At 46.1% G+C, this 27,995-nt stretch overlaps 1 protein-coding gene across 1 annotated transcript; it reads right to left on the minus strand.

Moving 5' to 3' along the window:
• Positions 1-2,627: 2,627 nt before the first annotated feature.
• On the minus strand, positions 2,628-27,974 carry mfsd2ab (major facilitator superfamily domain containing 2ab). Its single transcript, XM_007904263.2, has 14 exons — positions 27,772-27,974; positions 24,493-24,618; positions 22,573-22,697; positions 11,006-11,138; positions 10,495-10,573; positions 10,048-10,232; positions 9,327-9,417; positions 7,982-8,103; positions 7,340-7,423; positions 6,140-6,223; positions 5,555-5,667; positions 4,975-5,118; positions 4,522-4,698; positions 2,628-3,402 (listed from the first exon to the last, which is right to left on the minus strand). Exons 1-14 carry the CDS (start codon positions 27,931-27,933, stop codon positions 3,348-3,350), a joined length of 1,680 nt encoding a protein of 559 aa, XP_007902454.1. The 5' UTR covers positions 27,934-27,974; the 3' UTR covers positions 2,628-3,347.
• Positions 27,975-27,995: the final 21 nt, after the last annotated feature.

The raw sequence follows: 27,995 nt of genomic DNA on the forward strand, positions 1-27,995 counted from the left end.
GGGCAACTCATCTCAGGAGGGTGTTAAGGCCTTGGAGGGGGTGCGGAGAAGGTTCACGGGAATGATAGCAGGGACGAGTGATGATAATTATGAGGGGAGATTAGAGAAGTTGGAGCAGAGACGGTTGAGAAGAGGAGTGGGTGGGGGGGGACCTGACGCAGATGCACAAAGTTAGGATGGGGAGAGAGAGACGGCGAGAGAGAAACTCTTTCCACTGGTGGGAGAGTCAGGAACGAGAGGACGTCGATTTAAGAAAGCTTCGTGAAGAGTGAGAGGAGTGCTTCTGAGAAAGTTTGTTTTATTTTCTCTCCTCAACTCCCCCCCCCCACCCCCACAGCTCTCCCCCTCGACTCCAGTGCCTACAGAGTGTTGTCGAGCATTTTGGGCTGTCTTCCCCACGCGAGCGGCGCCGTTCAGGTGCAAATTGTATTGTAATGTACATTTCTACGATTCTGTCAACGGTGTAAGTAAATAATAGTAAACGCCTGATAACTCAACCCTGGCTCAACTTGCCACTGCCACTTAAGTTACCAGTTGCTGCTATAATAATAAAATAATAATAATAATAATCCTTGCATTTGATATAGCGCTTTTCACGTCGGGAGGACGTCCCAAAGCGCTTCACAGAACACACTGTAAAGTGAATTGACTGTATATTTGTGGGCGAACGCGGCAGCCAATTGCGCACAGCAATGTCCCACAAACAGTCGTAGATTGAAAATGACCAATTTTTATTATTGCTGCTGTCAGTATCCTGGCCGCACTTATCTGTGTGTTTATTCACATGGCTTAACTCACCGCTCCTGATAACTGGTCACTGGGCACCTCCTCAGTGTCCCTGTGGTGACATCATCCGCAGACATGGGGTTCACTTCCACATATATGCGGATGACACCCAACTCTACCTTTCCTCCTCTACCCTCAACTCCACGACCCCCGATGTCCTGACAGCTGTCTGTCCGACATCGAGTCCTGGACGAGAGACAACTTTCTTCAGCTCAACGTGCGCAAAACTGAGGCCCTCCTGATTGGCTCACGTCAGCGCCTCCGCACCTCAGGCACTGACAGCATCAGCTCCGCACACTCCACCTCTCAAAGCCATCAGGAACCTCGGGGTTCTGTCCGACCCTGAGCTGTCCTTTCTCCCTCATATCCGCTCCACAACGGGCACCGCCTTCCATCACCTCCGGAACATCGCCAGACTACGGCACTACCTCACCCCTCACGCAGCTGAAACTCTGGTCCACACCTTTATCACCTCAAGGCTGGACTATGGGAACTCTCTCCTCGCCGGCCTTCCCGCCACCTCCCTCCACACTGCAGGTCATTCAGAACTCTGCAGCTCGTGTACTGTCCCTCACCCTCACCCTCACCCCCACCCCACCCTCGCCCTCACCCTCGCCCTCGTTCGCCTCCACTGGCTCCCCATCCCCCAGAGGATCGATTTCAAGATCCTCATCCTCACCTACAAGGCCATTCACGGCCTCGCTCCCTCCTACCTCTCCGACCTACTATCCCCCCACGTACCCCCCGTACCCTCCGTCCCTCTGGCTCCGGTCTGCTCCGCATCCCCCGCCCCAACCGCCCTATCATCGGTGGCCTTCAGCCTCTCAGCCCCGAGGCTCTGGAACTCCATCCCCAGTGCCTTCGCCGCTTCCTCCCTCTCCTCCTTCGAGGCCGGTCTCAAGACCTTTCTCTTTGACCGTGCCTTCAGCTCCGCTCTCGACTCTCTACCCCCTCCTCGTCCCCTCTCTTCGCTCCCCTCGACCATTTCCTCCCTCCTCGCTCCCTCCCTTCCCTTCCCCTGACCATCTCCCCCCAATGCTCGGGTCCTGACCCAACTGTACAGCGCTTTGGGACGTCCTCCCGACGTGAAAGGCGCTCTATAAATGGAATCTTGTTGTTGTTGTTGTATCAGTAATTCCGACACATTCCACTGGATGGCGCTGTTGCCCACCAGCAGATTGTGCTGCATTTGTATTTCTATTCAACACTTTTGTCTGTAAAGATTTCACAATCAGTGCCACTTCTCAACAAAAAAGTACATTTGTGCTTCTACTCTGACACCGGGAGCAGATTTTCCCCATAATTCACTGATTTCTCCGTCCTTTCTGACCACTTTTCCCCCCCGTGTCTGCAAGCCGGTGGGGGGGCGGGGGTGGCGGGTGGGGGGGGTGAGGAAAAGGCGGATGGGATGGGGGGGGCAGATAGATCCTCATTCTCTCGGTCATCCGTCAGAGATGGGCTTTGTCTCACCGGGACAATAGGTCTCAATGAATAATCCTGGCGTTTGATACAGCGCCTGATCATGTCGTTTGAGACCTCTCACAGCGCTTCACAGGATATACTGTAAAGTGAATTGACTGCTGTCTGTGGGCGAAAGAAACGCGGCAGCCAATTGTGCACAGCAGCGTCCCCACAAACAGCCGTGGGTTGAGTGATCACTTGTCTTGCAAAAATAATTTTTTGGAGGGACTATTACCCTCTAAAACACAATTCCCCAATTGACTAACAACCGGGTCCTACTTACTGCGAGGTATACAGAGGCATTGGGCAACTAAGGAAACTTGCCTAACGTTTCGCCCGGCCTGGGAATCGAACCCAGGTCCTCTCGCTTGCGAGGTGAGTGCTCTAACCCGGGTTACAGGACTCCACATTTAACCCACTAACTAAGTTTGGTGTTAAATCTTGATCTTTCTGCTCAGATATTAGCTATTTAACGGTCCTGCATTTGCCTCCTAAAACAATTTGGAGAGCTTTTTTTTATTAACACAGCTAATTAATTTACAATATACAGTCAATTAGAAATTATACAAATTTACACCATTAAAGTCACCTGTACATTTCTCTAAATTAACATTTAATTTACAAATCAAACACAAAGACACAATATTTACTTTCATTAGTGTAATGTACCCTGTATACCAATCCTGAGCTCAATGATTGACAGTAATTGTGTTATTCAATGATTAGTTATAATAATACTTGCATTTGATTTTGCGTTTTATCACGTCGTTGAGACGTCTCAAAGCGCTTCACAAAATATACTGTAAAGTGTAGTGGACTGTGTGTTTTTATGGGCGAAACGCGGCAACCAATTGCGCACAGCAGCGTCCCACAAACAGTCATGGATTGAGTGACTAAATTATTATTTTTTTTTGATGGGATTATTACTCCTGAAAAAGCATTAGTTAGGTTCATCTGTCAAGTCTTGATTGATGTCGCTGTAGAGGAGAGGCTGCACGGCACAGAGACAGGGAACATGTTAATTCCTGTTTCAGTCTCACGCTCACTGTCCAGAACTCCTGAGCTCAGAATTTTAAAACACGTAAACATTCTGGTGTTTGTTATACACTGCTGCCAAGTTCATACAAGTCTGTTTCAGAGTCTTGCCCATTGTCTCTGCAAAGAAAAAAAATAAGAAGCCATTAATCCAGGGCAGGTGAGCACTAAACAGGGGGTAAATTCAGAGGAGGAAACATATGGAACAGATTCCCAGGAAGACAGACAGTGGAAGCGGAAAGTGTCGACCCTTTCGAGAACAAAATTAGATAAGATTTCTGTTAGGAAATAATATCTTTGGGGATACAATGTAGTTTGGGTCATGATATCTGTAACTGACTGCTGTTTAAAGATTTGGATCCATTGCCTTCAACTTTGTGCAAGAAAAACTTCGACCAGATCATGGGTCCCCCGCCCTCTCCCAAAAATAATAATAATAATTTGGTCAATCCAATCCACGACTGTTTGTGGGACACGGTTGTGTGCAATTGACACCCAAAAAATACAGTCAATTCACTTTACAGTATATTCTGTGAAGAAGCACTTTGAGACGTCTCGAAGACGAGATAAGGGGCTTTATCAAATGCCAGGATTATTATTATATTATTATTATAATAATTATGACACGTGGCTTCACTTCTGAAGTTTAGTCAGTTCATTACCGGACCACTATGGGGCGCTCTTTTAGCGAGCCCAGAACTTGGCTCCTTGTACCTGGTTTAATTCTCACGGCAGTGATGGCTTCGCTCACTCGCGCTCCGGCGCGAGGTGGAGCAGGGTCTGGCAGGGTTCAGTGAACAAGGAGACACTTGTGGAACTGGTTTTGTGTAATGAATATTTAGGGACCTGTTTGGAGTGGTAGGTTCCTCGGGAGTTTTTGTGGCAATTTGACTACAAAATCGTTTTAGAAGGTGTAGCCTAATGCCAACTCCAAGTTGTCCTGACAGTGCCAACAGATCGCAGTGAATTCTCTGGTCCACTTTGAGACTTCCCTCCAAAGTGAAGGGAGCTGTTATCGGAGACAAAGATTATTATTCTATTTTGTTTTATTTTTACTCTGTGGTAAAACCTTCCCTTCTCCCTCTTACACCTAAACACCTGGACACTTGTAAATGAAATCCCTGCTTAATTCTGGGGGGGGGGGGTTTATTATGGTGGACAGACTCCAGCCAGGGGTGGTGGTGGTGGTGGTAGCGGGTTGGGGGGCGAATCCCATAGCAAGGAAGAGCCTGGACTCACCGTAAATCCTCCAAAGCTTTTCTGTTCTTCATCCTCGTCTCTTCGTCGATGGGGTAGAGTTTGAAGAGAATGACGCCGATGACAATGAGGAAAACGGGTGCCGGGGCGACCAACATCTTCAGGGTGAGGTGCACAGCATCGGGCTGGGTGCACCCCCTGGTCTGGTAGCCTGCAAAGCTGTGTGTGGGGGTGGGGGGAGACGGAGCAGTGATAATTAGCATCAGTAATAATCAGCACCAGTAATAGAGCCATTAACGATTAGCAATGGTAGTATTTACCACCAATAGTAATTAGCAGCAGTAATAAATGGCACCAGTAATAACCCGAGCAAATAATTAGCACCAACAATAACTAGCACTAGTAATAATCAGCACTAGCAATAACCAGTGTAATACCAGCTGCTCATCACTTGGGTTCTGTTGAGTTCAGTGACAGTGAAGCAGATCTACCTACTCGAGGCTGAGGGTGGAGATGCCGAGGGAGATCCCAGAGGCAAACTTGGTGAAAAAGACGTAGAAGGAATAAAATATCGCTTCGTGTCCTATCGAGTCCGGGTTCTTCAGTTTAAAGTCATCGACAACATCCGGTAACATAGACCTTAGGGAGGGAGGGAGGGAAACAGAACGTTACTTAGCAAAGATCTGACAGAGACAGAATATTCGGGATTTCCAGTTCAATGGTTTGTACTGAAGTAAAACAGAATTCACAGTTTATTAACAAAGTCTTAATGCAAATCAGGTCTGTTTCATTCAGCCGCTGCGCCCCGAAACCCTGTCCCACTCTCCCTCCATCCCTCGCCTTGTCCCCCTCCTTCCCCACCTTCAGGTTGCGCTCGAAGACCTTCTTCTTCAACAAGTGCCTACGGTCACCTGCCTCCTGCCCCCCCCCCCGCCCCACCACCCCCACCTCTCTCGGCTGCACCACTGTCGAGCGCTCTGGGCCACTGCCCTGTGTGAGGGGCCGCTGTGTAAATGCTAGTTGGTTGTTGTTTGAGGAAGGAAAAGCGAACTGCGCACCCGTGTCGCACACTCACCACGGCAAGAGGAAAGCGGCGGCCACACTCACTCCGGAGGCGAAGGAGACGACGTAAGCCACGATCAGGTTCCTCTTGACCAGGATGATCAGGATGAGGAATGGGACGGCTGACTGCAACACAAAGTGAACGGATTACAGCGCGAGGCAGAGCTTGGACAGCGAACCGAGACGTGGCGAGCACTTCCGAGATGTGAAAGCTGCTACATCAGGAGTCCTGCAGTCTCGTGGTGAGCACACTCACTTCGCAAGAGAGAGGACCCAGGTTCGATTCCCGGGCAGGGGTGAAACCTTAGGCAATTTGCTGTTACCGTTGTTGTTGTTATCGTGACAACCTGACTATAGTTGGGATTTTATGGGACTGATATCACAGGCTGTCACTGCAGGTTTCCCAGCGCAAAGGAGGATTTAAGTCAAAAACTCTGGCAAGGAATAACTGAGGCTTTTCTGACAATACAGTTCCGACGTTCCCTAAAATGCATCTAAACTCTAAGCTCTAATTTGAAACGGCCTTGTCCCCTTTACACAGCGGCTTTGCCAAGCGCTCCGAGTTAACGGGAAATTTTCAATCTGCCGTCGCACTCACCGGGATGCCAAAATACACGGCCGTTTTCTTCCCAAATCGCGTCAGAAACCATTGCCAGAACGGGATGGTCAGGGTCGCTGAAAGCTGAAACAGTAATGAAACACTGGGTTATCTCATTAGGGTATACCAAGAGCCCAGCAGCTCAGTGGTTACAGCCCTCGCCTCACCATCCAGGGGACCTGGGTTTGATTCCTGGTCGAGCGAAACACTGGGCAAGGTTCCTTACTCCACACCCCTCTGTTTACTTCACGGTATATTCTGTGAAGCGCTGTACAACTGTTGGTCAGAGCTAATGGACACGTTTTTCTGTGCATAGGGAGGGGGGGGGGGGGGGGGAGAGAGAGAGAGGAAGAGAGGGAAGTCATTCTTTTCTATGTTCATTTTCCCCTCAATCTCTGAATAACCTTTTCGGACTTTTATTGGGTTTTCAATTCCATCGGCCACTTTTCAAACCTTTATTTTTTTGTGCTGAATGAGAAGTGTCTGCACCGCCCTCACTGGGGGGGGGGGGGGGGGCGGGGGCTGTTGGGGATAAAGGGTCGCGCAGTGCTCCCCCTTCCCCCTCGTATGCCGGTGGATGGGAAAGTGCGAAGAACAAACATCCCACTGTTCAGCTCCAGGACACCCAGATTCCGAGGACCTTTCACTCTCTGCCTTTGACAAATCCCTCCCATTTAACATAGAGAAGAATACCAGCCCCCGAATGCTCGCTCACTCGCTCACTGGGATTTAAGCAGCTTTATAGCCATTGTGGACAAGGTTAGGGAGCTGTATTATTGTGAGAATGTTTCCACCACCGAAGCTCCATTCATTCAAAGAATCCAGCCAACAGCTGGGGGTTTGCTTATTGAATGGGCAAAGGATCCATCTCAGTGACTGAGCTGATGGGACTCGTTTTTGTAAGGAGTTTCTGTGACCCACAGATTAAACCAGTGTACAGAGCAGTGCAGTGCAGGGCTGAGCTCTCCTGACAGGCTCCAGTGCGCACAGCCAACTCTCCTCACAGGCAGAAGAGGTGCAATGTGTTGCGATGGGTAATTACTGAAGCCCTGTGACGTTCACCTGCCTCTTAACCCACTTCAAGGTGAGTTTGCAGAGAAACGAAAACTGCCTGTACTTTATGAGGGCGAAACATGGCAGCCAATTAACTCGGCAACTAATTCTACATTGAGCAAAAAAAACAAAAACCTTTAATCTTACCATGATTACCAGGAGAATATTCTGGAAGTCTTTGGGGAAGCCCAATGTGTAGGAACAATACAGGGCAAAATTCCCCTCCAGAAGCTGAAACAAACAATAATTTGTGTCGCTTTTAATAAAAACAACTCCAAATGCAAAAACCATGAATATTTTACATACAGGATCTGAGGCCTGAGTTCCCACCTCATAATATCCTTATAATAATAATAATAAACCTTTGTATTTGATACAGCACCTCATCATGTCTTCGAGACGTCTCAAACCACTTCACAGAATATACCGTAAAGTGTAAACAAAACTCTAAATACTTCAGATTCAGGACACCCAGATTCCAAGGACCTTTCAGGACTACTGTAAATGTGGTGACTGTGTATTTTGTGGGCGAAACGTGGCAACCAATTGAGCACAGCAGCGTCCCAAAAACAGTCGTGGATTGAGTGACCAAATTATTATTTTTTGAAGGGATTATTACGCCCGGAAAAGCGTTCCGCCAATTAACTAACAACTGGGTTCCTACTTACTGCTTTACAATTGTTTCTGTGAAGTGCTTTGAGATGTCCTCCCAATGTGATACCAATGGTGATATCAAACACAAGGATTGTGGTGTGTATTAATATTATTATTATTAAGAATTATCCTTACCATAAAAGCCAACGATGTAAAGAGAAAACCAATGATTAGCTTCACATAAGGTCCGTAGCTCATGACAAGTTTCAGGCCCTTGAAAAAGGAGTACGATTTCTGCATCTTCTTGTAACAGGGCTCTAGAAATATACAGGTTAGAATTAAAATACACAGCCAATTAACATACCGCGAGATCATGTTCACTTTGAGCAAAGTACAATATTGGGATCTGATTTTGCCTACAAGTCCACAGTCACTTCATGATAAAATCCAGTGAAGTGCTTTAAGACTTCTCGACGACTTGATAACAACAACTACTTGCATTTACACAGCGCCCGTCAGGCAGGGTAGCTAGTGTCCCAGGGGCTGATGCTGAGCCCGGTGGGAGGTCGAAGAGGCCCTACAGTACAATTTACATTGATTCGGAGCAGCACAAAATGATATAATGACATTAACCAACAATCTCCCACAACAAATTTACTTCATGGCTGTTTGGAAGCTGTTTTCACAGTACACAGTCACTCTCCTTCATAATAAATCCTGTGAAGCGCTTTCACCCTGAAGTGAAAGGCGCTACAGCAAATGCAAGGATTATTATTATTATTTACTATTAATTGTGCAACTCAACTCGCCCACGATTTAGCTACACATACATCACATTAGATGCCAGTGACGGGATGCATAAGTTAACCTTACGTCTTAAATAAGTATAGAACACACATGCCTACAGCAATCAGGTTGGCCGTTAACAGCGTGTGTGTGCGCGCGCGCCCGCAAGAGTGTGCGAGTCCGCGTGCGAGAGTATATGTGCAAGAGGACAAGATTGGGCTTGCCTGTGTTAGCAACAGGTAATTTGCACATGACAGGTCCTTGTGTTGCTCTAGTTGTATATTCACTGTCAAAGTTCGAACATGAATAATGGGAACTTGGGTGCGGCAATAGCTGTGGAATCTCACCCCAGCGTGAGATACTGCCTTGAGCAGAGCAGGTGAGGAGCAAAGCTTTACAGAGGTGTGTGTGTGTTTGTGTGTGTGTGTGTGTGTGTGTGGGGGGGGGTGTATATAATGGGTTAACGTTTCAAAACCCAATGTTATTATCGTACCATTTGAATTTAATTGTGGCAATTGTAAAGGTTGTTAAGTGGTTACCTATTATTAGTCACAAGCTAATGTTTGACAATACATTCTACGTATCCCATTATAATAATAATAACCTATGCAAATGTCATTTTGTTGGTGTTGTGTTTGTTAGAGCTGAGCTCAAGGAATGCACTTTGGAACGTGCTTGAAACCAAAGCCATGAACCGTTAATGCGGCTCGGTCAGTCACTGCTGTTTAAAGCTAAACTCTGACCCCGCACTTACCCTCTCTCTCCCTGACGCCAGCAAACAGAATGATGGCACACAGGATGTACACACCACCAATCACGGCAGCTGCTATCAAATACGCTTGTTTCTGTAACCAGGAAAAAAAACACAAACTTTAATAGTAATAATAATCCTTGCATCTGATGCAGCACCTGATCACATCTTCGAGAGACGTCTCAAAACACTTCGCAGGATATACTGTAAAGTGAATCAACTGTATTTTGTGAGAGAAACACAGCAGCCAATTGCGCACAGCAGCGTCCCCACAAACAGTCGTGGATTAGAACATAAGAATTTGCTGGGCAAAAGACCAAGGTCCATCGAGTTCACCTTCCACCATCCTGACAGTCGCTTGACATGTCGTGTCTCAAACTATATGAGATATATTGATGAGAGCATAAGATTAAGTGACCAAATTATTATTGCTCCGTGGAGTAACGTTCAAGTTATTCCAAGGAGAAACTTCCTCTTTTTGAACAGAGCCGAGGAACCTTCAATGTCACCTGAACAGGCAGATGGAACCTCGGTTTATCGTCTCATTCGAAGGGCTTCACCTCTGACGATGCAGTGTTTCCCCAGCACTTCAGCCTGGACTGTGAGCTCAGAGTCCCCACATAGGGATTGAACCCACAACCTCCTGACTCAACAACAGAGGGTGCCCCACTTGGCTCAGTGCACTGCCTCCTAAACCTATTGCGGGGTGGGGGAGAGGACGTACCAGTTGGTCGATGGAGGTGCTTTGGTTGTAGAGTGTGGTGTTGACGTCCGCAGTTGGCAGTGAAGTGTTGAAGCCATTCTGCACCATGTAGCGGTGATTCTGAAGGCAAGCGGCACCAGCCTGACCGACAATCTGACCCTGGATGGCGGTCCCCAAGACAGTTCCCAGCACCTCCACCGTCATACCTACAGCACGAGGAGGACAACCATTAACACCACAGAAAACGGGCTTTACAATTCCTAGATATGGATAGAAAATCAAGTGGAGACATCAGGTCTTTAACACTCCCTTTGGGGTCAAGAGCGGGGGAGTGGGACAAGTTGGGGTAAGAGCAGAGGGGAGTGGGAAGCTCTTCCAAAGAGCCGGCATAGGCACGATGGGTCAAACGGCCTCCTTCTGTGCTGTAAGATTCCATGATTCTAATACAACGATAAAAGGGTTACTCACGGTAAGCTGTGGCAGAATCCCTTTCCTTTTGATCTGGGCTGATGAACATCGTAAGGGCTGAGTACGGAACATGAAAGCACTTTAAAAGAAATAAAGGGAAAAGCCATTTATACTTGTGAAGAGATAACAACAATAATAATCCAAGGAGACCTCACTCCCCCCACCCAGGAGGATCGCAGCAGCTTCCTACAAGCAGTCGGGGTTTGAGTGACCGAATTATTATTTTATTCTGTTAAATTATTTATTTATTTTGAACAGATTATTACACATGGAAAAGCGATCGATCCACTAATCGTCCAACAACCGAGTTCCTACTTACTGTTGGGTAAACAGAGGTGTGTGTGTGTGTGTGTGGAGGAAGGAAACTTGGCCAACGTTTTGCACGCCCAGGAATTGAGCCCGGGTCCTCTCGCTTGCGAGGCGAGGGCTCTAACCACTGAGCTACAGGATTCCATTAGATGTGGCCGTGGATCACCAAACACTGAATGGTTGCCTTTCCTTGTACACTTACCGTCTGCATCGTTTGGAACGAGCAGTAGAAGATGAGGTACCAGAAGATCTTTCCCATCTCTGACACATTACTATCCGGGACGTACCACAGGAGGAGGTACGAGGCAACTGCAAATGGTGTGGAGCAGATAATCCTGGAACAGAAACAAATAAAATAGAGGAATTCTCTGTGACTGTTTATAATAATAATCGTCGTGTTCGATACGGCACCTGATCACATCTTCATGACATCTCTTTGCGAGCCGAGAGCCCAGAGTGAGCTACGTCCGGAGTGAGGCGAGGCCAGAGTGTGAGGGAATTTGGTGAGAGTGGGAATTGCTGCTATGAGTGTTGTGAGAACTGCTATCGTTAGTACATAACCCAATTTGTTGTTGTTGTTATTATTCAAGTCTTGTAGTAGTTGTTTTAATTCTTGTGTTAGTTAAAATTGCTGATGCCATTGGTACATTGGTCTTGTGGGGCAACTTTACAGGGAGCAGCTGTAGCCAATTAGGCTTCGCCAATAACAAGTAATTTATTGATTAACTTAACTTATTGATTAATCACTTAAATGAATAAGAATAATCCTTGGATTTGATATAGCGCTTTTCACGTCGGGAGGACGTCCCAAAGCGCTTCACAGAACACACTGTAAAGTGAATTGGCTGTATATTTGTGGGCGAACGCGGCAGCCAATTGCGCGCAGCAATGTCCCACAAACAGTCGTAGATTGAAAATGACCAATTTATTATTGTTTTTGGTTTTGGAGGGATTATTATTAGGCTCTGTGAGGAGAAAGGAAACTTGCCCAAGGTTTGGCCCTCTGCCTGGAATTGAACTCAGGTCTCTCACTTGCAAAGCAAGTGCTCTAACCACTGAGCTACAGGACTCCAATGATTAGGTGTTAATTCCAAATTACTGCTGAGCAAATCAGAAATGGGTTGCACCCAGAGAGTATAAATAGGAGATAACTGCGAGAGCCCAGAGTGAGCTACGTTGGGGGTGAGGTGAAGCCAGAGTGTGAGAGAATTTGGTTAGAGTTGGAATTGCTGCTATGAGTGTCGTGAGAACTGCTATCGTGAGTACATAACCCAATTTGTTGTTGTTATTATTCAAGTCTTGTAGTAGTTGTTTTAATTCTTGTGTTAGTTAAAATTGCTGATGCCATTGGTACATTGGTCTTGTGGGGCAACTTTACAGGGAGTGAGTGAGGTGAGGCCAGAGTGTGAGGGAATTTGGTGAGAGTGGGAAATAAGTGCAGTGGGAGAAGTGGGGGCAGGCTATATATCTTTGTATCTATATAAAGATTGTGAAGATGGTGTGGCAGGTAAACTGCGAGGTCTGTTTCATGTGGGAGTCGATGGAGGGCGCCTTAAACCCGGGCGATTTCATCTGCTGCAAGTGTCTGGAAATCAGGGAGCTTCAGCTAAGAGTAGTTGAGCTGGAAGCCCAGGTGCAAACACTGCGCTCCATCAGGGACAGTGAGAGGTTCCTGGACAGTATGGTGTAGGAGACCCTCACTCCCCTAGGACTCGATGATAGCAGCCCATCACTCTATAGGAACCATGAGAGAGGGGTACTGGAGCCATCGGGAGGTCAGAGTTCAGGAACAGGACCACTCCCAGAGGAGCTCATGAGTCGTTTTACCTGTCATTCTTACTTGCCAGTCCACCTACTCTCGGTCCCTCTTTAGCCCATCAAAATTAGCTCTTTTCCAGTCAAGCATTTTCACCCTTGACTGTACTTTGTCCCTGTTCATGAGTAATCTAAATCTAATAATATTATGGTCACTGTTACCTCGATGCTCCCCTAACGTAACTTGTTCAACCTGACCTCCTTCATTCCCTAGGACAAGATCCAGCAATGCTTCCTTCCTTGTAGGACTGGAGACATACTGCTCAAGAAAATTTTCTTGTACACAGTTGATGAGTCTTTCTCCGGCCTTGCCCTTAGCTAGGCCTTGCGTTGCTATTTTGTCAGTCTATATTGGGATAATTAAATCCCCCATTATGACAACTCTGTTTGCCCTACATCTGTCCATGATCTGGTTGCAGATCTGCTCCTCTATCTCCTTCCCGCTATCTGGTGGTCTATAGTAAACCCCTATCAGTGTAACCACTCCTTTCCTATTTCTGACCTAACCGGATCGATTCTGTTGTTGGGCCCTCGAGTCGCGTCCCTTTCTACAGCTACAATTGTATCCTTAACTAATATTGCCACCCCTCCACCCTTTCTTCCTTCTCTATCCTTCCTGAACACATTATATCCTGGAATATGTATCTCCCATTCCTGTCCTGGCTTGAGCCATGTCTCAGTTACTGCCACCACATTGTGACCTCCTACTACCAGTTGAACCTGCAGCTCATCAACCTTATTCCCTAAGCTCCGTGCATTTAGGCACATGCTTTTGAGGAAATAGTCCACATGTACCTGCTCTATATTTCCTACTTGTCTTTTTCCTCTATTCCCTAATCTATTGTTTATCCTGGGATACCCATCCCCCCTCGCCACTAGTTTAAATTAGCCCCTGCGTAATTTGTGGGTGAAACGCAGCAGCCAATTGTACACAGCGACATTCCCACAAACAGTCGCGGATTGAAGTGACCAAATTGTTATTGGTTTTTAAAGGGATTATTACCTGTTTTTTTTTGTTGAAGTCCTTGGAATGTGTTTATATTTAGAATAGAGGGCGAACAGGGAAGAGGAGAATGTGGGTAAACAACAAGAACAACAACGTGCATTTATATAGTGCTCGGCAAACAAGGTTAGGGTTAGGGTTCCCACAAGGAGTCTCGCTGATCTCACTCACCACACAACGTTAATGGACAGGCAGACAGACAGATGACTTTAAACATGCTGTTTGTGAGAATGATTGTTGACGCTTCAAGCCTTTCAGATCCTGTATTAACTTGCAATGTTGTTGAGGCACTGGATCGGTTTGGGACACGACAAGCCATGTGGCTGCCAGGATGGTGGAGGGAGAAATCGGATGTGCTTTTCATTTTGAGCACTGGGATCTCTGACGTGAAACCTGAACAGTCAGTCAGGACATTGGGTTTAACGCCTCAATTGAAGGACGGCACCTCTGACAATCCAATGCTTTCCCCCAGCACTGTGGGGGGTGGGGCAGCCTAGACTGTGACTCAGTCACAGTCACTCAGCATGAACCCCCAAACGATGGTTGAGAGGCAGATACATCAAGTCTATTCCGTTTGGTTCAGTTTGTGTCTAAGACTGGGGTTTGCTGTTGTTGTGGCTTCTATTCAGGAGCACGGCTTTAATTGAACCATTTATTCTCACTGTTGTCAAACCGCCCTTTAGTAACACAGTCAACGAATACTTGGCTCAGTGTCTAATTGTAAAGGGAGAGAACTTCAACTGCAGGAACGCAAGGGGAAAAGTCTGCCTGGGTCAATCAATGTTAGAACATGTATGACATTCACCCCTCCTCCCCCGACCAGCAACCCTCCCCCTCTGCCCCCGACCAGCTCCCCTCCTCCCCATCCCCCAACCAGCACCCCCATTGGTAAAGCATAGGTTGAGGACTGCGCAATGAAACCAGTTCTACTGGTTCCTGCTCTGGAATTGTGTGTAGGGAGTGTAAGACTCGACTGTCTATCACAAGCAACTCCATGCACAAGTTACAAGATGCCTTCCTACCACTTGCTACAAACAAGGGTCTGTGTCCAACGAAAGTCGCACTGGGACTCACTGGCACTCCAGTGGTTGAGAGGGAGAAAGAAAGGGCTCTCTTAAGACAAGCAATGGTTTAAACCTGCACTAGGAACTCCTCAAACCACTTTGCTAACAGCGTCCAATAAAATCTTCCTAATAAACAGCCATCTCAATGACTCTCTCACTCGGATACATTGTTAGTACCAGAGCTATTTGGTTAGTGATTCAATAGTGGGCAACCAGTCACACTCAAGAGATTGCCACACAATGGAGGCTTTGTGGATACACAACTAAACACACGTAGGTAATGGGATCTGCTGGCAGCCCGCACTGCCCGTCAGTAACCTTTGACGGCGATGAATAAAAGTTAGAATAATATAAAATGGAAGAACAGCTTGTCTTTTTGAAGCTCTGAAGTCAATAATCAAGGCTGATAACATCCCTGAGGTTACCTTAAACCGGACTAACACTAAGCTAATAATAATCGGTGTATTTTATATTCCGCCTATTATCGTCTCAAAGTGCTTCAGCAGCTAATAGCTGCCAAGTGATGTTACATTTATTTGTAAGCAAACGCGGGAGTCATTTTGCACACAGTAAGATCCCACAAACAGCCATTAAACATGCCACCAATTTATCTGGAGGATCAATGGCCAGGACACCGGGAGAAACTCCAGCCTCTTTTTGAATAGTGTCGCGTGAACCTTTCACATCCACTTGCGCGACACCCAAAGTTCGTTACCTCTGATAATGCAGCCTGGGGGTGGAAGCCTAGACATGAGCTCAAGCCTCACTGCCATTAATAATAATAATAAAATTCTGCGTGCAAATTAATTGCCGTGTTTGCCCACAAAACACAGTCACTACACTTTACGCAAAATCACGTGAAGCGCTTTGAGAACTCCCCTCCTGCTGTGAAAGGGGCTATAATCAAATACTTGGGATTATTGTTATTATTATTATTAATAATATTAAATTAGTTTATCAACAATTTGACAGTGGGTTCTGATTTGGGGCTAAAATTTAAATATTAAAAACCCACTAGTTTAAAAATGAGGCTGCGACGTTGTGAATTGCTGCCAGTGCAGATCTGAGATCAGATGCATTGGCTACGCAGGTGGCTGCCTTCTAAGCGCAGTCAAAATATCAGGGTTCAGGCACCTGTAGGGCAGATACAAAGGGCAAATCAATGCCATGCCAAGACACGGAGAGAGAGAGAGAGACTCGCCAACCGCTAAACCTTTCCATGACAGCCAGGCTCAAACACCGAAAAAGACTTTCAGATGTTGCGGGGGCTGCGCGCGTGGACAAAGCCGACAATCGAATAAATAGATCTACTAACTGCTATAACAATATCACTGTTTTTTTTTAAAAAATCAATAGATGAATAAATAGTTTGGTTACTCAACCCACGAGGGGCTGGATTGAGTAACCAAATTATTCATTTTTCTATTGATTTTTTTTAAAAATCGCTAATTTTTTTACAGGAGTTAGTAGATCTATTTGCGTGTGAGACGTTGCTGTGTGCAACTGGCGTTTCGCCCACAAAACATACAGTTAATTCAGCATATCCTATGAAGTGCTTTGAAATGTCTCAACGACATGATAAGGCGCTATATCAAATGCAAGGATTATTGTTGTTGTTATTATTATTGCTGCCTCCTCCTTCACCAAGCTTCCGAGATCAGATCTGCAGGGAAACGGTGTAAATCTCAACTAGTTGTTACCAAACTCAGTAAATCTCAATTCATTGTCAGCACCCTGAGAAAGCTAGATGTTCTTTAAGAGCGTAGAGTAACTTAAAAAAACAGCCAAGTCACTTGCGCTTTCTGTAAAACCTACACCTGGTCTGTAAGCTCTGGTTTGAGATTGGCTATAAATTAATCACCGGATACAGAAATCCCCCCTTCTCCCTCTCCCTCTCTGCGTTTCATGCTTCTGTGATTATTTTCAGATTCGGAAAATAATGAAAACGAGAAGATCACTTTGACAATAAAGTGATCCACCACAACAAAAGTGAAGTGCTTGGGCTTCTAATGCTCTTCAACATATATAATGAGAGTTGGGACAGTCCCTTTAAACCCCACCATAAACCATTAAAGATACTGTCTTGTCAGTTCAGATGTTGCAGATGGCCTCCTCACAGTAAACCTGTTTAACGTCTGCTTGGCTCGGTTCCTACCTCCCCAGACAAGCAACCTATTTATTCAGTTCACTGCAAATGCTGCAATGATCATCATCATCATTTTCCATCCACAAAATATACACTTTACGGTTTATTCTGTGAAGCTCTTTGAGATGTTTTGAAGACGCGATGAGGCGCTGTATCAAATGCAAGGATTATTATTGTTATTAGTATCATTATCATAAAACACCCAACTTGTGATTTCTTTACAACTAAATGCGTTAATTTACTGTATTACTGTACCACTGAATTATAAAATTGTACATCTATAATAATAACAATCCATGCATTTGAAACAGCGCTTCATCCAGTCTTCGAGACGTCTCAAAGCACTTCACAGGATACACTGTAAAGTGAATTGACTATATTCTGTGGGCAAAATCTATAAAACGTTGATCTAGTGATGTCTGTGCTACACTATACCATGTTACACACAGCACTGGAGTCGGTCTGTGTTTTTCTGGGTGAACCTGGCAGCCAATTTTGTCCCGAGTGTGTGTTGGGGGTAACTGTTGAACAGTGTAGATGGGTGCACTCCCTGAGCTGGAATTAACTGCTTTGCTGCGTGTTGAGGGAGGCGGAAACAATATCCATATCATCAAACTAATGGCCCGGGTATAACTGCGAGTGGTTAGTGAGCACAGGTTTTCAGCTGGTAAATCAAACCCAGAGGCGAGAGACCGAGCTCGGCAGCGTTCAAACATTTCCCCCTTTAAATAAAAGAAATGATTTCTTAAAAAGAAACAATCTTCTCCTCCCAATTCCTTCACACGGTTTAGCTGAGGTTGGGAACCACCAATCTATGCAGATTGGTTCCAGACTCCTCTCTCCATTAAATAAACATTTTCGGGTCGAAATAAACTGGAAAATCTGAATTGAAACGCGTGGCTGGGACCTGGTGGACTCCCAACTGCAGCTAAAGAAGGTTCAGCGTTTCCGGGCTGATTGACCGAGAGTTACCCTGGATTCCTTGCAAAGCAAATCATGAATAGCCAAGTAGATCATCAGAACACACCACACTGAGCACACACACCCCATTGGCCACTCGCAATGGTGTGCTTCTCCTCGTTTGTAATTTGACCCAATAACCTTCCCACTTCCCCCCACCCCCTTGCCCCCACTCTTCCTTCTTCCTCCCATCCTTTCCCCCTTCCCTCTACCCTTCCCCCTCTCCCTCCCATCCTTCCCCCTTTCCCTCTACCCTTCACCCTCCCCCCCCCTCCACACGTCTGTCCTGTTCTGCACTTGAGGCTAATGCTAAAAACACATTACATACAGATACGTCCCTTAGGGAAAGGCTTCTCTCTCCCCCTCACACACTCTTGAAATTAACCTGTCAGAGCCTGGGAGCTGATGTAAACAGCTATTTCACCCTCAGATGCCATCAATTAAGAGACTTTTTCTAAGGAAACAATATGCCACTTTTATGCCCGTGTTGCTATGGTCTCGTGAGATGCTTCACTGAACTCTGTGCAAAACCACCTTTAGCCTAACAGACCGTTTGTAAATAAAAGCCACACGTTTTGGAGAAGTGATCACCCAGTTTGCTGCCTTAGACCCACAGCGATGGCCAATGTGGAAGGAAACACATTGTTGGCAGGAAGGGAACAGAACAGAAAAGCTCCCTTTCAGGTTTCCTCGTATCAATGAGCCAATGCAGTAAATTGACATCAATCACCCGAAAAGACATGGAAATAATAATAATTATTAGTGCTTTATCACATCTTCAAGATGTCTCAAAGCGCTTCACAAAACATACTATGAAGTGAATTGACTGTATATTTTGTGGGCAAAACACAGCACCCAATTACACACAGCAGCCTCCCACAAACAGTCAAGGATTCAGTGACCAAAGTGTTCTTATTATTTGTTTATTTGTTTTGAAGGGATTATTACCCCCAGAAAAGCGATCCGCCAATCGCCTAACAACTGGGTTCCTATTTACTGCTGGGTAAACAGAGGCGTGTGGAGTAAGGAAACTTGGCCAACATTTCGCCCTGCCCGGGAATCAAACCCAGGTCTCTTGCCTGTGAGGCAAGTGCTCTAACCATTAGAAAACTTTTGATCCCCCAAACTTTTGAAACAAACCCACCCCCCCTCTCCCCGTCTCAGCATCGAGTTCTGCTATATTAGTGCTCTGAGTCGCTATAGAAATACAAGTTACTATTATTTTGGGGTCCGAGTGGCAAAGGCTGTCCCTTTTTTAAAAAAAATTCCCATAAATCCTAACCATAAATCCACATCTACAAGAAACAAAGTTGTGCAGCTCAGTGGTTCGAGCGCTCGCGAGAGGACCTGGGTTCGATTCCTGGGCCGTGCGAAATGTTGGCCAAGTTTCCTTACTCCACCTAGCAATCAGTAGGAGCCCCAGTGATTATAGCGCTACTTCAAAGGAGCTTTATAAGTGCTGACTAGCTAAACCATAAAAATCGGTCACTAACGCCACGGCTGTTTATGGGACTGCTCTCTGCGTTTCACCCAAAAAATACAGAGTCACTACACTTTACAGTATATTCTGTGAAGTGAATTGACTATATTTTGTGGATGAAACAGCAGTGTCCCACAAACAGTCATGGATTGAGTGACCAAATTTATTATTATTTACTTATATTTATTTTTAAAACGGATTATTACCCCCAGAAAAGCGACCCGCCAATCGACTAAACCCCCTGTGGCGAGCAGAGTGGCCCATTTAGGTTTGTGCTCTTTGAAATGGTGTAAGAAAAAGGCCTTCAAAGAGGGGGGGGAAAAACAAACATAATTCAGTGCTTTTGCTGATGTGTCGCAAGGGGATTGGGTGATAGAGAAAAAAGGGTTTGGTGTGTTGAAATGAGATATGTTAAAATTCGGCACCTGCCCAAAGCCGGTTTATCATGTACAATAACAACACAAACCGTCCCAAACTGCCAACACTGGCCATCGTCTACCAGTGTTAACCCCTTCAACAATCCCCAGATTCAATCAGTCACTCACTTCACAGCTGCCTGTGGGGCAATGAGGTGTGCTAATCCGACTGCTGTGTTTTGCCTAAAAAATTCAGTCACTAGACTGTATAGCATATCTTGTGAAGCACTTTGAGATACCCTCCTGACATGGAAGCCCCTATATCAAATGCAAGGATTATTAATAATAATAATTTTTACAAACAAACTGAATGAAACCCTGATGATAATTGGATCGCTCGAGAGGTTACACCCATTACACACATTTTATATATATATATACACACACATCTATAGTATATACTTTATGTAAACACAGTCATAAAAATTAACCATTTAAAATAGATTTAAATACTATCTTAATACCACTGGAAACTTTTTTTAAAAAAATTTGGACTGAAAAGTCAATTCATAATGAAAGCCTGTCCAGAAACTTTTGGTAGATTTTTTTGGAATATCTTTTGAATTATAAAACAGCGTTACTGCAGTCTCACATTTCCTGAAGCAATTTGGAAATCTCAGCCTCTGGTGTGGCCACGTTTATAGAACAAGGAACCATTATGGAATTAACTCTTTGCAACCCAAATCATATTGGGGAGGAGGGAGTGGGGAGGGCTGCCAAAGAGGGGGTTTAGTCGTGATATTTATTCACAAAATTTCAATTGACATTAATACGGCGCTTTCCGAGTCAGGAGGATGGATGTCTGGTGGGAGTTGAGTCGAGAGGGGAGTGGGGAGGAGAGAGGTGACTGAAAGCACAATCAAAGGGGTACGTTTTGAGAAGCCGGTGACCGAAGGCACGGTCGAAGGAGGGTGTTGAGACGGTTCTTGAAGGAGGCAAAGGAGGGGGCGAGGCGGAAGGGCATAAAACATCATAAAAATCCCTGCTTGAGCTTCACACTTGGTACAGAGGGCGGCGGAGGCTAGGATTATGCGGGAATACATTTTCACATTAAATGACAGGGAAGGGAACAAAGATCTTGATCTGACGGCCTGATATTTTAGGGTGTGTTTACCCTGAAGCTGTGCAGACCGCTTGGGAAATGATTCAGTAGCACACGGCTGGTGTTATCTGGATTTGTCTGTTAGCTTTGTGTGCAACCACAACACAGAGACAGGTGTGTCCCTGCCCCACATCACAGTTCATTTTCTAGCTACGGCTCTCCTCAGAACGTCAGGCTGTACCCCGGCTAGTAACACAAACACCACCTTGTTGTCCTGTCACCACAGGTTATTAGCTCATCTCTGTCCCTCTTGTCTCTCTCTGTCACTCACACTCCCTCCCTCTCTCTCTTTCTCTGCCCTCTCAACTCCGCAACCAGCCAAACAAATGTGAATTGTATATTTTCACCCACAAAATACACAGTCACTCCACTTTACAGTGTATCCTGTGAAGCGCTTTGAGATGTCTCAACGACATGATAAGTCGCTATATCAAATGCGAGGATTATTATGCTTCCACTATCCTCTCAAGCACTGCATTCAGATCGTAACAATTCTCTGGGTTAAAAAAATGTCTCCTGGCCTCCCCTCTGGTAATGGCCATCCTTTGCGCCTGGTGAAGCACTAGACACGACACAGAGACACTGTGGAGGGGTAAGAAAGGCAACAAAGCCAACGCTACAGTCCGCAGTTTGTTTGAGCAGCCGACTGGCCTTGAATTGGTCGGGGCTGCAGAGATAACCTCAATAGATTTGGAACTCCTGTTGCCAGGGTTAAGTAACCCTCAGGTTTAAACATACAAACACGCTGAGCCCAGCCAAAATGCCCAAAAGCTCCCACTAGGTACTATTTGCCACATCCAGACAGCACTGTCTGCTCTGCCTCTCGTTATCTCAATTGGAGAAAAAAGGGTAATAATAATCCAGAGTGTTCGGAAAGTGTAGTGACTGTGTATTTGTGGGCGGAACAGGCGGAAGGGACCCCGTTTAACATGGAACATCCTACAAACCAACAACAACAACTTGCATTTATATAGCGCCCTTCACGCAGGGTAGATTAATGCAGCGAGGAGTGTATTGATGTATCAGCCCTGAAAGTGAGTGCAAGTGCCCAGGTAGTTCCTGACCACAACCCTTTGATTCAAAGGCAAGAGCTCCACCAACTGAGCCAACCTGGCGACATCTCAAAGCGTTTAAGAAAATGGCTACTTTGAAGTCTTGGTGGGTTCAATCCTGCTGCCTCCACATGACTGCAAACCGTTCAGTGGTCTCGATAGAATTCTCCTTTATAGTCAACAACAAAACTGAAACCTGTCACAGCAAATCCATGAGAAACACCGCTGCAAGAAAGAGGTTTGTGCTTCAAGGACAACGAGTTGTGGTATTATTTAATTAAGAAAGGCACGATCTGATTATACACTACACATAAAATACTATAAAACATGCCAAATGGGATGTCAGCCTGAAATCCCGTCTGCTTGCTCAGGTAGACTTCAAGGATGCCATGGCACAATTCAGACAAGAAAGAGATGGTAGTTTCTCTCTCTCTCTCGATGTCCTGGCCAACAATCCCCCAGATAAAATGAGTCGCTCACTTCATAGCTCTGGATATTGCTGTGTGCATTGGGCTGCCACGTTCCCCTTACAAATTCACTGCACTACACTTTACAGTAAATTCTTCGGGACATGAAAAAGGCTTTCTATCAAATGCACAGGATATAACTATTATTATTGATAAGATTGCCTCGATAAGCCATGGTAAGCAATGACCTCTTGCAGTTAATGTCCTTGTCCATTATCTGTCCGCATTGTACAGCGAAATTGCAAGTCAAGAAAGGCTTCTTACCAGGGCAGCAATCTTCCAAATCGCGTCCATTTACTTTTGCTGATGAAAAATCCGATGGTAGGGTCTGTGATGGCGTCCCATGCTCTGCCGATGAATAGGATCAAGGAGGCAGAGGACGGGTCAAGCTGAGGTTCAGGAGGGAACGGAGATGACATCAATGAACAAAATAAAAAGCATTTAGGATTCGTTCTGTATAAAGACCAGCCCAAATGCAGATGGATTGTGTCCTCTACAAAACCCAATACCCAGAACACCTACAATTTCACCCACAAAATACACAATCAATTCATTTTACAGTATATCCCGTGAAGCGCTTTGAGACGCCTCGAAGGTGTGATAAGGCTCTATATGAAATGCAAGGATTATTATTATATTGCTGCCTCTATAAATGTTCTGTGCCATTCAATGCATTTGTTAGCTTTCAAATTTAACACCAGTTAATGAACTATTAGACAGATTAAGTTAACAGGATTGCCTTTATTGTCCTTTCATACATATTAATGAGATACACAGTCATTATAAGTACTGTAATTGCCTATTAAACTGCCTTTCCCCATTCCCCACTGACTAGGACTATTACAGTGTTACGAGACAGCCACTGTATTTTCTGATTTACTTGGTGAGGTTTGTTAGTTAGTTTATGAGTTTGTTTATTTCCCCAGTTCTAGGATAGGCTTCAATGGCACCAATCCCAAGAAAATATCTGGTCCGATATGGACACTGCAGCTTCACACCAAACCGGACGATAAATATCAAGTGTGTATATTCGACCAGCCTGATTAACCCCGCGAGTCACCACTCTCTGTTTATCTGCTTACACTGATGGTCTCCTGAACCACCACATCGCATGGCTCTGTGCAAAGAATAAATATTGGGGAATGTGGAACAGGAGAAAAAAGGAACGTGAACAGGGTCAGTATTACATAGAATTACTTAAGAGTGATTAATACAGCACAGAAACTGGCTATTCAGCTCAACTGGTCCGTATCTACTCCACACAAGACCTTACCCCTCTATTCCACTTTCCCTCACATATTCTTCACAAGTTTTCTCTTAAAAACATCACTCCTTTTTGTTTCGACTACAGCTTCTAGCAGTGAGTTCCACATTTTCACCACCCTCTGCATGAAGATGTTCCTCCTAAACTTCCCATTAGAATTACCATGGTCTGTCTTGTATTCATCCTCTCTCAGTTTGGGTTTCCCAGCTGGTGGAAACAGCCCACTAACATCCACTTTCTCAAATCCCTTCCTAATCTTACACACCTATGTAGGTGGATGCACTTCACGGGATACATCGTCAAGTGTAGTGACTGTATTTTGTAGGTAAATGGGTCAGCCAATTTGCACACAGCAATGCTGTCCCACAAACAACCTTCCAGTGAATGACTAATTTTATCTGGTGGATTATTGCTGGACAGGACACGAGGAGAAACTCGCTTCAACCAAGCAGGGATTTACATACACTCTACAAATCTGCCTTATCACATTCGTTCCTGCCCTATAATGGAAACAAGAACAGCAATCAGTGTTCCTGTATAACATGACTTACCTTTCTGATCGGCAGCAATGGGAAAGCTTGCCAGACAGCGATATCAATGGCAGGCTACGCAGTTTTAGCTGGTTAGATTCTAGCAATTACCCCAACCCACACGCTGGGTCCTCCAAGCCTCAGCTCTTGGCCAACCTGCTCCTAATACTCTCCAGAATTAGGTAAGCAGGGTGCATCCCTCCGGGGGGGGAGAGAGAGAGAGAGAGAGAGCGCATTCCATTCCAACAATCTATCTCTGGGATTTCCATGTGTAGATGGGAGGCCTGGAATTCTCAGTTTGGTTTGGATGCTCTTAAACAATGGTGATGGGTTTCCGTGTGAGTCAGACACTCGGCTGTGACCAAAACAAAGTTAATCCGCTGGCCTTACCTGGGCTACATCCAGGAGGTAAATCTGCAGGAAGAAGCCAATGGCACATCCAGTTATCTGGTAGGGAGCACCGCCTACGGCGTAACATAGCTTACTGCACACCGACAGATTCTTCTTAACTTCCCTCTGGAAAGAAAGAACCAAAGGGTTGTTATGTTAAGAATGTTACAAGACTAAGAATGTAATGGCTACAGTGGTAGATCTACAACAACAACAACTTGCATTTACACAGCGCCCTTCAGGAGGGCTGGTGTCCCGGAGCACTTGACAGTAGTGGAGTCTGCCCTGAGCCAGGGGGAAAGGGAGGGAGGGAGGGGGGAAGGGACCGTAAGCAGAAAGGATGGTCTTTAGGCAGGATTTGAAGGTGGTGTGGGGGGGAGGGAGGGGGCGGGCGAGGTGGAGGGATTGAGGGAAGGAGAGTTCCAGAGTTTTGGAGTGTTGTGGCTGAAGGCACAGCCATCGATGATGGATGGTATCAAGTCATCTCCTCGTCTCAAAGCACTTCATGAGATATACTGTAAAGTGTAGGCAAATTTGTAGGCAATTGCAGCAGCCAATTTGCACACAGCAATGATGCGCCACAAAGCTATCTCGCAGTGAATAACCAATGTTATCTGGGGGATCATTGTTGGGCAGGAGAGCAAGAGAGAAACTCCCTCCAACTGAGCAGGGAGGGGAAAAAATACGCAAACAGAGTAGACATGAGCCAGGCTCGATGAGGAAAACTGGCACTTTAAAATCACTCAACCCTGCTTCAGTCACGCAGACATCTTGAATATGATCGCTTTCCAAGGCACTGATTTATAAGAGCTCAATGCAATTTTCTCATGACTCAGAACATGCTTCGCATCAACGGGAAAGAACAGTCGTGGTAATAGGGCAGAGCTGAAGCTCAATCTCACATGTCAAACTGTTGCAAAAGGGTCAGAGTGTTTCCAACCGAGGTTCTGAGCCCAGAGATTATCACAGAATCTTACAGCGTAGAAAGAGACCGTTTGGCTCATCGTGTCTGTACCAGCTCTTTGAAAAGAGCTACTGATTAATCCCACTTCCCCGTAGCCCCGCACATTGTTCTTTTTTTTAAAGTACATATCCAATTGTTTCTTAAAAAGCCTTTTTAAAACCTACTATCGAACTTGCGTCCACCGCCCTTTCAAATAGTGCATTGCAGCCCGTGACCACTCTCTGGGTAAAAAAAAAATTCTCCTCGTCTTAAATTTATTATGAGCCGTTGCCCTAAACTCAAATTTAATCAAACCTGAAACTCAGCAGCCATATTGCAATAGTTTAAAACCAGAGAAAAAAAGTCCTACACAAACACATCCCTAACTCTCAGTCCAATGAAAGCACAGTAGTATATTAGAGGTAACATATATCTATCTATCTGGTGTGTGGGGCAGGTGTGTGGGCCGCCTGGATCAAGACAGTTTTTTAAAAAAGGACCCAGATTATAACCAACAATAATAAATGAACTAATAACAAACATCAGCACTGGATTAAAGGGCAAGTGAGAGGTTCCTGTGTCTGTTTCCCTGTGTGTCGTGTACAGCAATGTACTGAAATGAGATGGTGGGGTGGGGGTGGGGGGGGGAGTGTGACATTTTTCTGAATGGAGAGCTCTCTCTCTCTCTCTCTCACACACACTCCCTCCTTTCCTTCCTTTCGGGGGTTGATCCCAGGTCGGAAACATTGGTTCCATTTCTCCTTCTCACTGCGTCTCTCTACTCAGAAACTCCTTTCCCTTGAACTCACTTTCTCCTAATTCTCCAACTAACAATAGTAACAAATTAATATTAGCAGCAGCCAGATGTGTGTGTATATGTGTGTGTGTATATTATATATGTGTGTGTGTGTGTATATGTGTGTGTGTGTGTATATGTGTGTGTGTGTGTATATTATATATGTGTGTGTGTGTGTTGTGTGTGTATATTATATATGTGTGTGTGTGTATATATATATATCTGTGTGTGTATATTATATATGTCTGTGGGTATATATTATATATATTAGAAAACCCGGGTTTTCGTTTCCTTCTGATTAAGACTCAGTGCTATTGGGATGTTCAGCGATGTCACTGTGACTTTCAAATGACAATCACACATGTCCTTTTGTCCTTTCCTTTACCCACACAATCCGTCCTGGAAAGAAAGGTTCATTTCCCCCCCTCTCTATCCCCCCCCTCCCCCCCCTCTCTATCCCCCCCCCCCCCCCCTCTCTATCCCCCCACCCCCCTCTCTATCCCCCCTCCCCCCCCCCCCCTCTCTATCCCCCCCCCTCCCCCCCCTCTCTATCCCCCCACCCCCCTCTCTATCCCCCCACCCCCCTCTCTATCCCCCACCCCCTCTCTATCCCCCCACCCCCTCTCTATCCCCCCACCCCCTCTCTATCCCCCTCTCTATCCCCCCACCCCCCTCTCTATCCCCCACCCCCCTCTCTATCCCCCCACCCCTCTCTATCCCCCACCCCTCTCTCCCCCACCCCTCTCTATCCCCCACCCCTCTCTATCCCCCACCCTCTCTCTCCCCCACCCCCCTCTATCCCCCACCCTCTCTCTCCCCCACCCCCCTTCCCCCTCTCTCTCCCCCACCCCCCTCTCTCCCCCCCAAACACACACCACAATCCATCTCTCCCTCTCCCACAAACACACACAAAGTTTAGCTCTAAGAAACCCCCCAAAAAGTCTGATGGACCACGTTTGAGCTCTTTTTGGCCAAGTTACAGTCTCGATCTCTCTCAACTCTCACACTCACTCACTCACACTCTCACACACAGTCACACTCACTCACTCACACTCTCACACACAGTCACACTCACTCACTCACTCTCACACACAGTCACACTCACTCACTCACACTCTCACACACAGTCACACTCACTCACTCACACTCTCACACACAGTCACACTCACTCACTCACACTCTCACACACAGTCACACTCACTCACTCACACTCTCACACACAGTCACACTCACTCACTCACACTCTCACACACAGTCACACTCACTCACTCACACTCTCACACACAGTCACACTCACTCACTCTCTCACACACTCACTCACACACATAGTCACACTCACTCACACTCACACACAGTCACTCACACACACTCACTCACAGTCACACTCACTCACACTCACACACAGTCACTCTCACTCACTCACACTCACTCTCACACACAGTCACTCACCCTCTCACACCCCCCCCGGACAGTACCCCCCCCCCCCAGGACCCCCCCCGGACAGTACCCCCCCCCCCCCAGGACTCCCCCCGGACAGTACCTGTTTGAGAGGAGCGTTGTCCGCAGACGGGGCTCTGTGTAACAGACCGATTTGTCGGCAGTGGCTCTCAGCGCTGCGCTCCCCTTTGGCCATAGTGTTGGGGAGAGCGGAGTCACCGCCAAATGAATGGAGAGCACAATCCGCCTCTTCCTTCCCGTCCATCAGAGGATGACGATCAGAGGCGTGGACCTGAATTCCATTCCCTTCCCTCGACTCCACACTGA

This window comes from Callorhinchus milii, unplaced genomic scaffold, assembly GCF_018977255.1.
Source record: "Callorhinchus milii isolate IMCB2004 unplaced genomic scaffold, IMCB_Cmil_1.0 Scaffold10, whole genome shotgun sequence".
NCBI classification, from domain to species: Eukaryota; Metazoa; Chordata; class Chondrichthyes; order Chimaeriformes; family Callorhinchidae; genus Callorhinchus; species Callorhinchus milii.

Coding starts and splice junctions, on each gene's coding strand:
- mfsd2ab (XM_007904263.2), bottom strand. CDS start 27,933: ATGGACGGGAAGGAAGAGGCGGATTGTGCTCTCCATTCATTTGGCGGT. Junction 6,224..7,339: donor ATATTCTCCTGGTAATCATG/GTAAGATTAAAG, acceptor TTACTGTTTCAG/CTTTCAGCGACCCTGACCAT. Junction 5,668..6,139: donor CCGTGTATTTTGGCATCCCG/GTGAGTGCGACG, acceptor TTTGTGTTGCAG/TCAGCCGTCCCATTCCTCAT.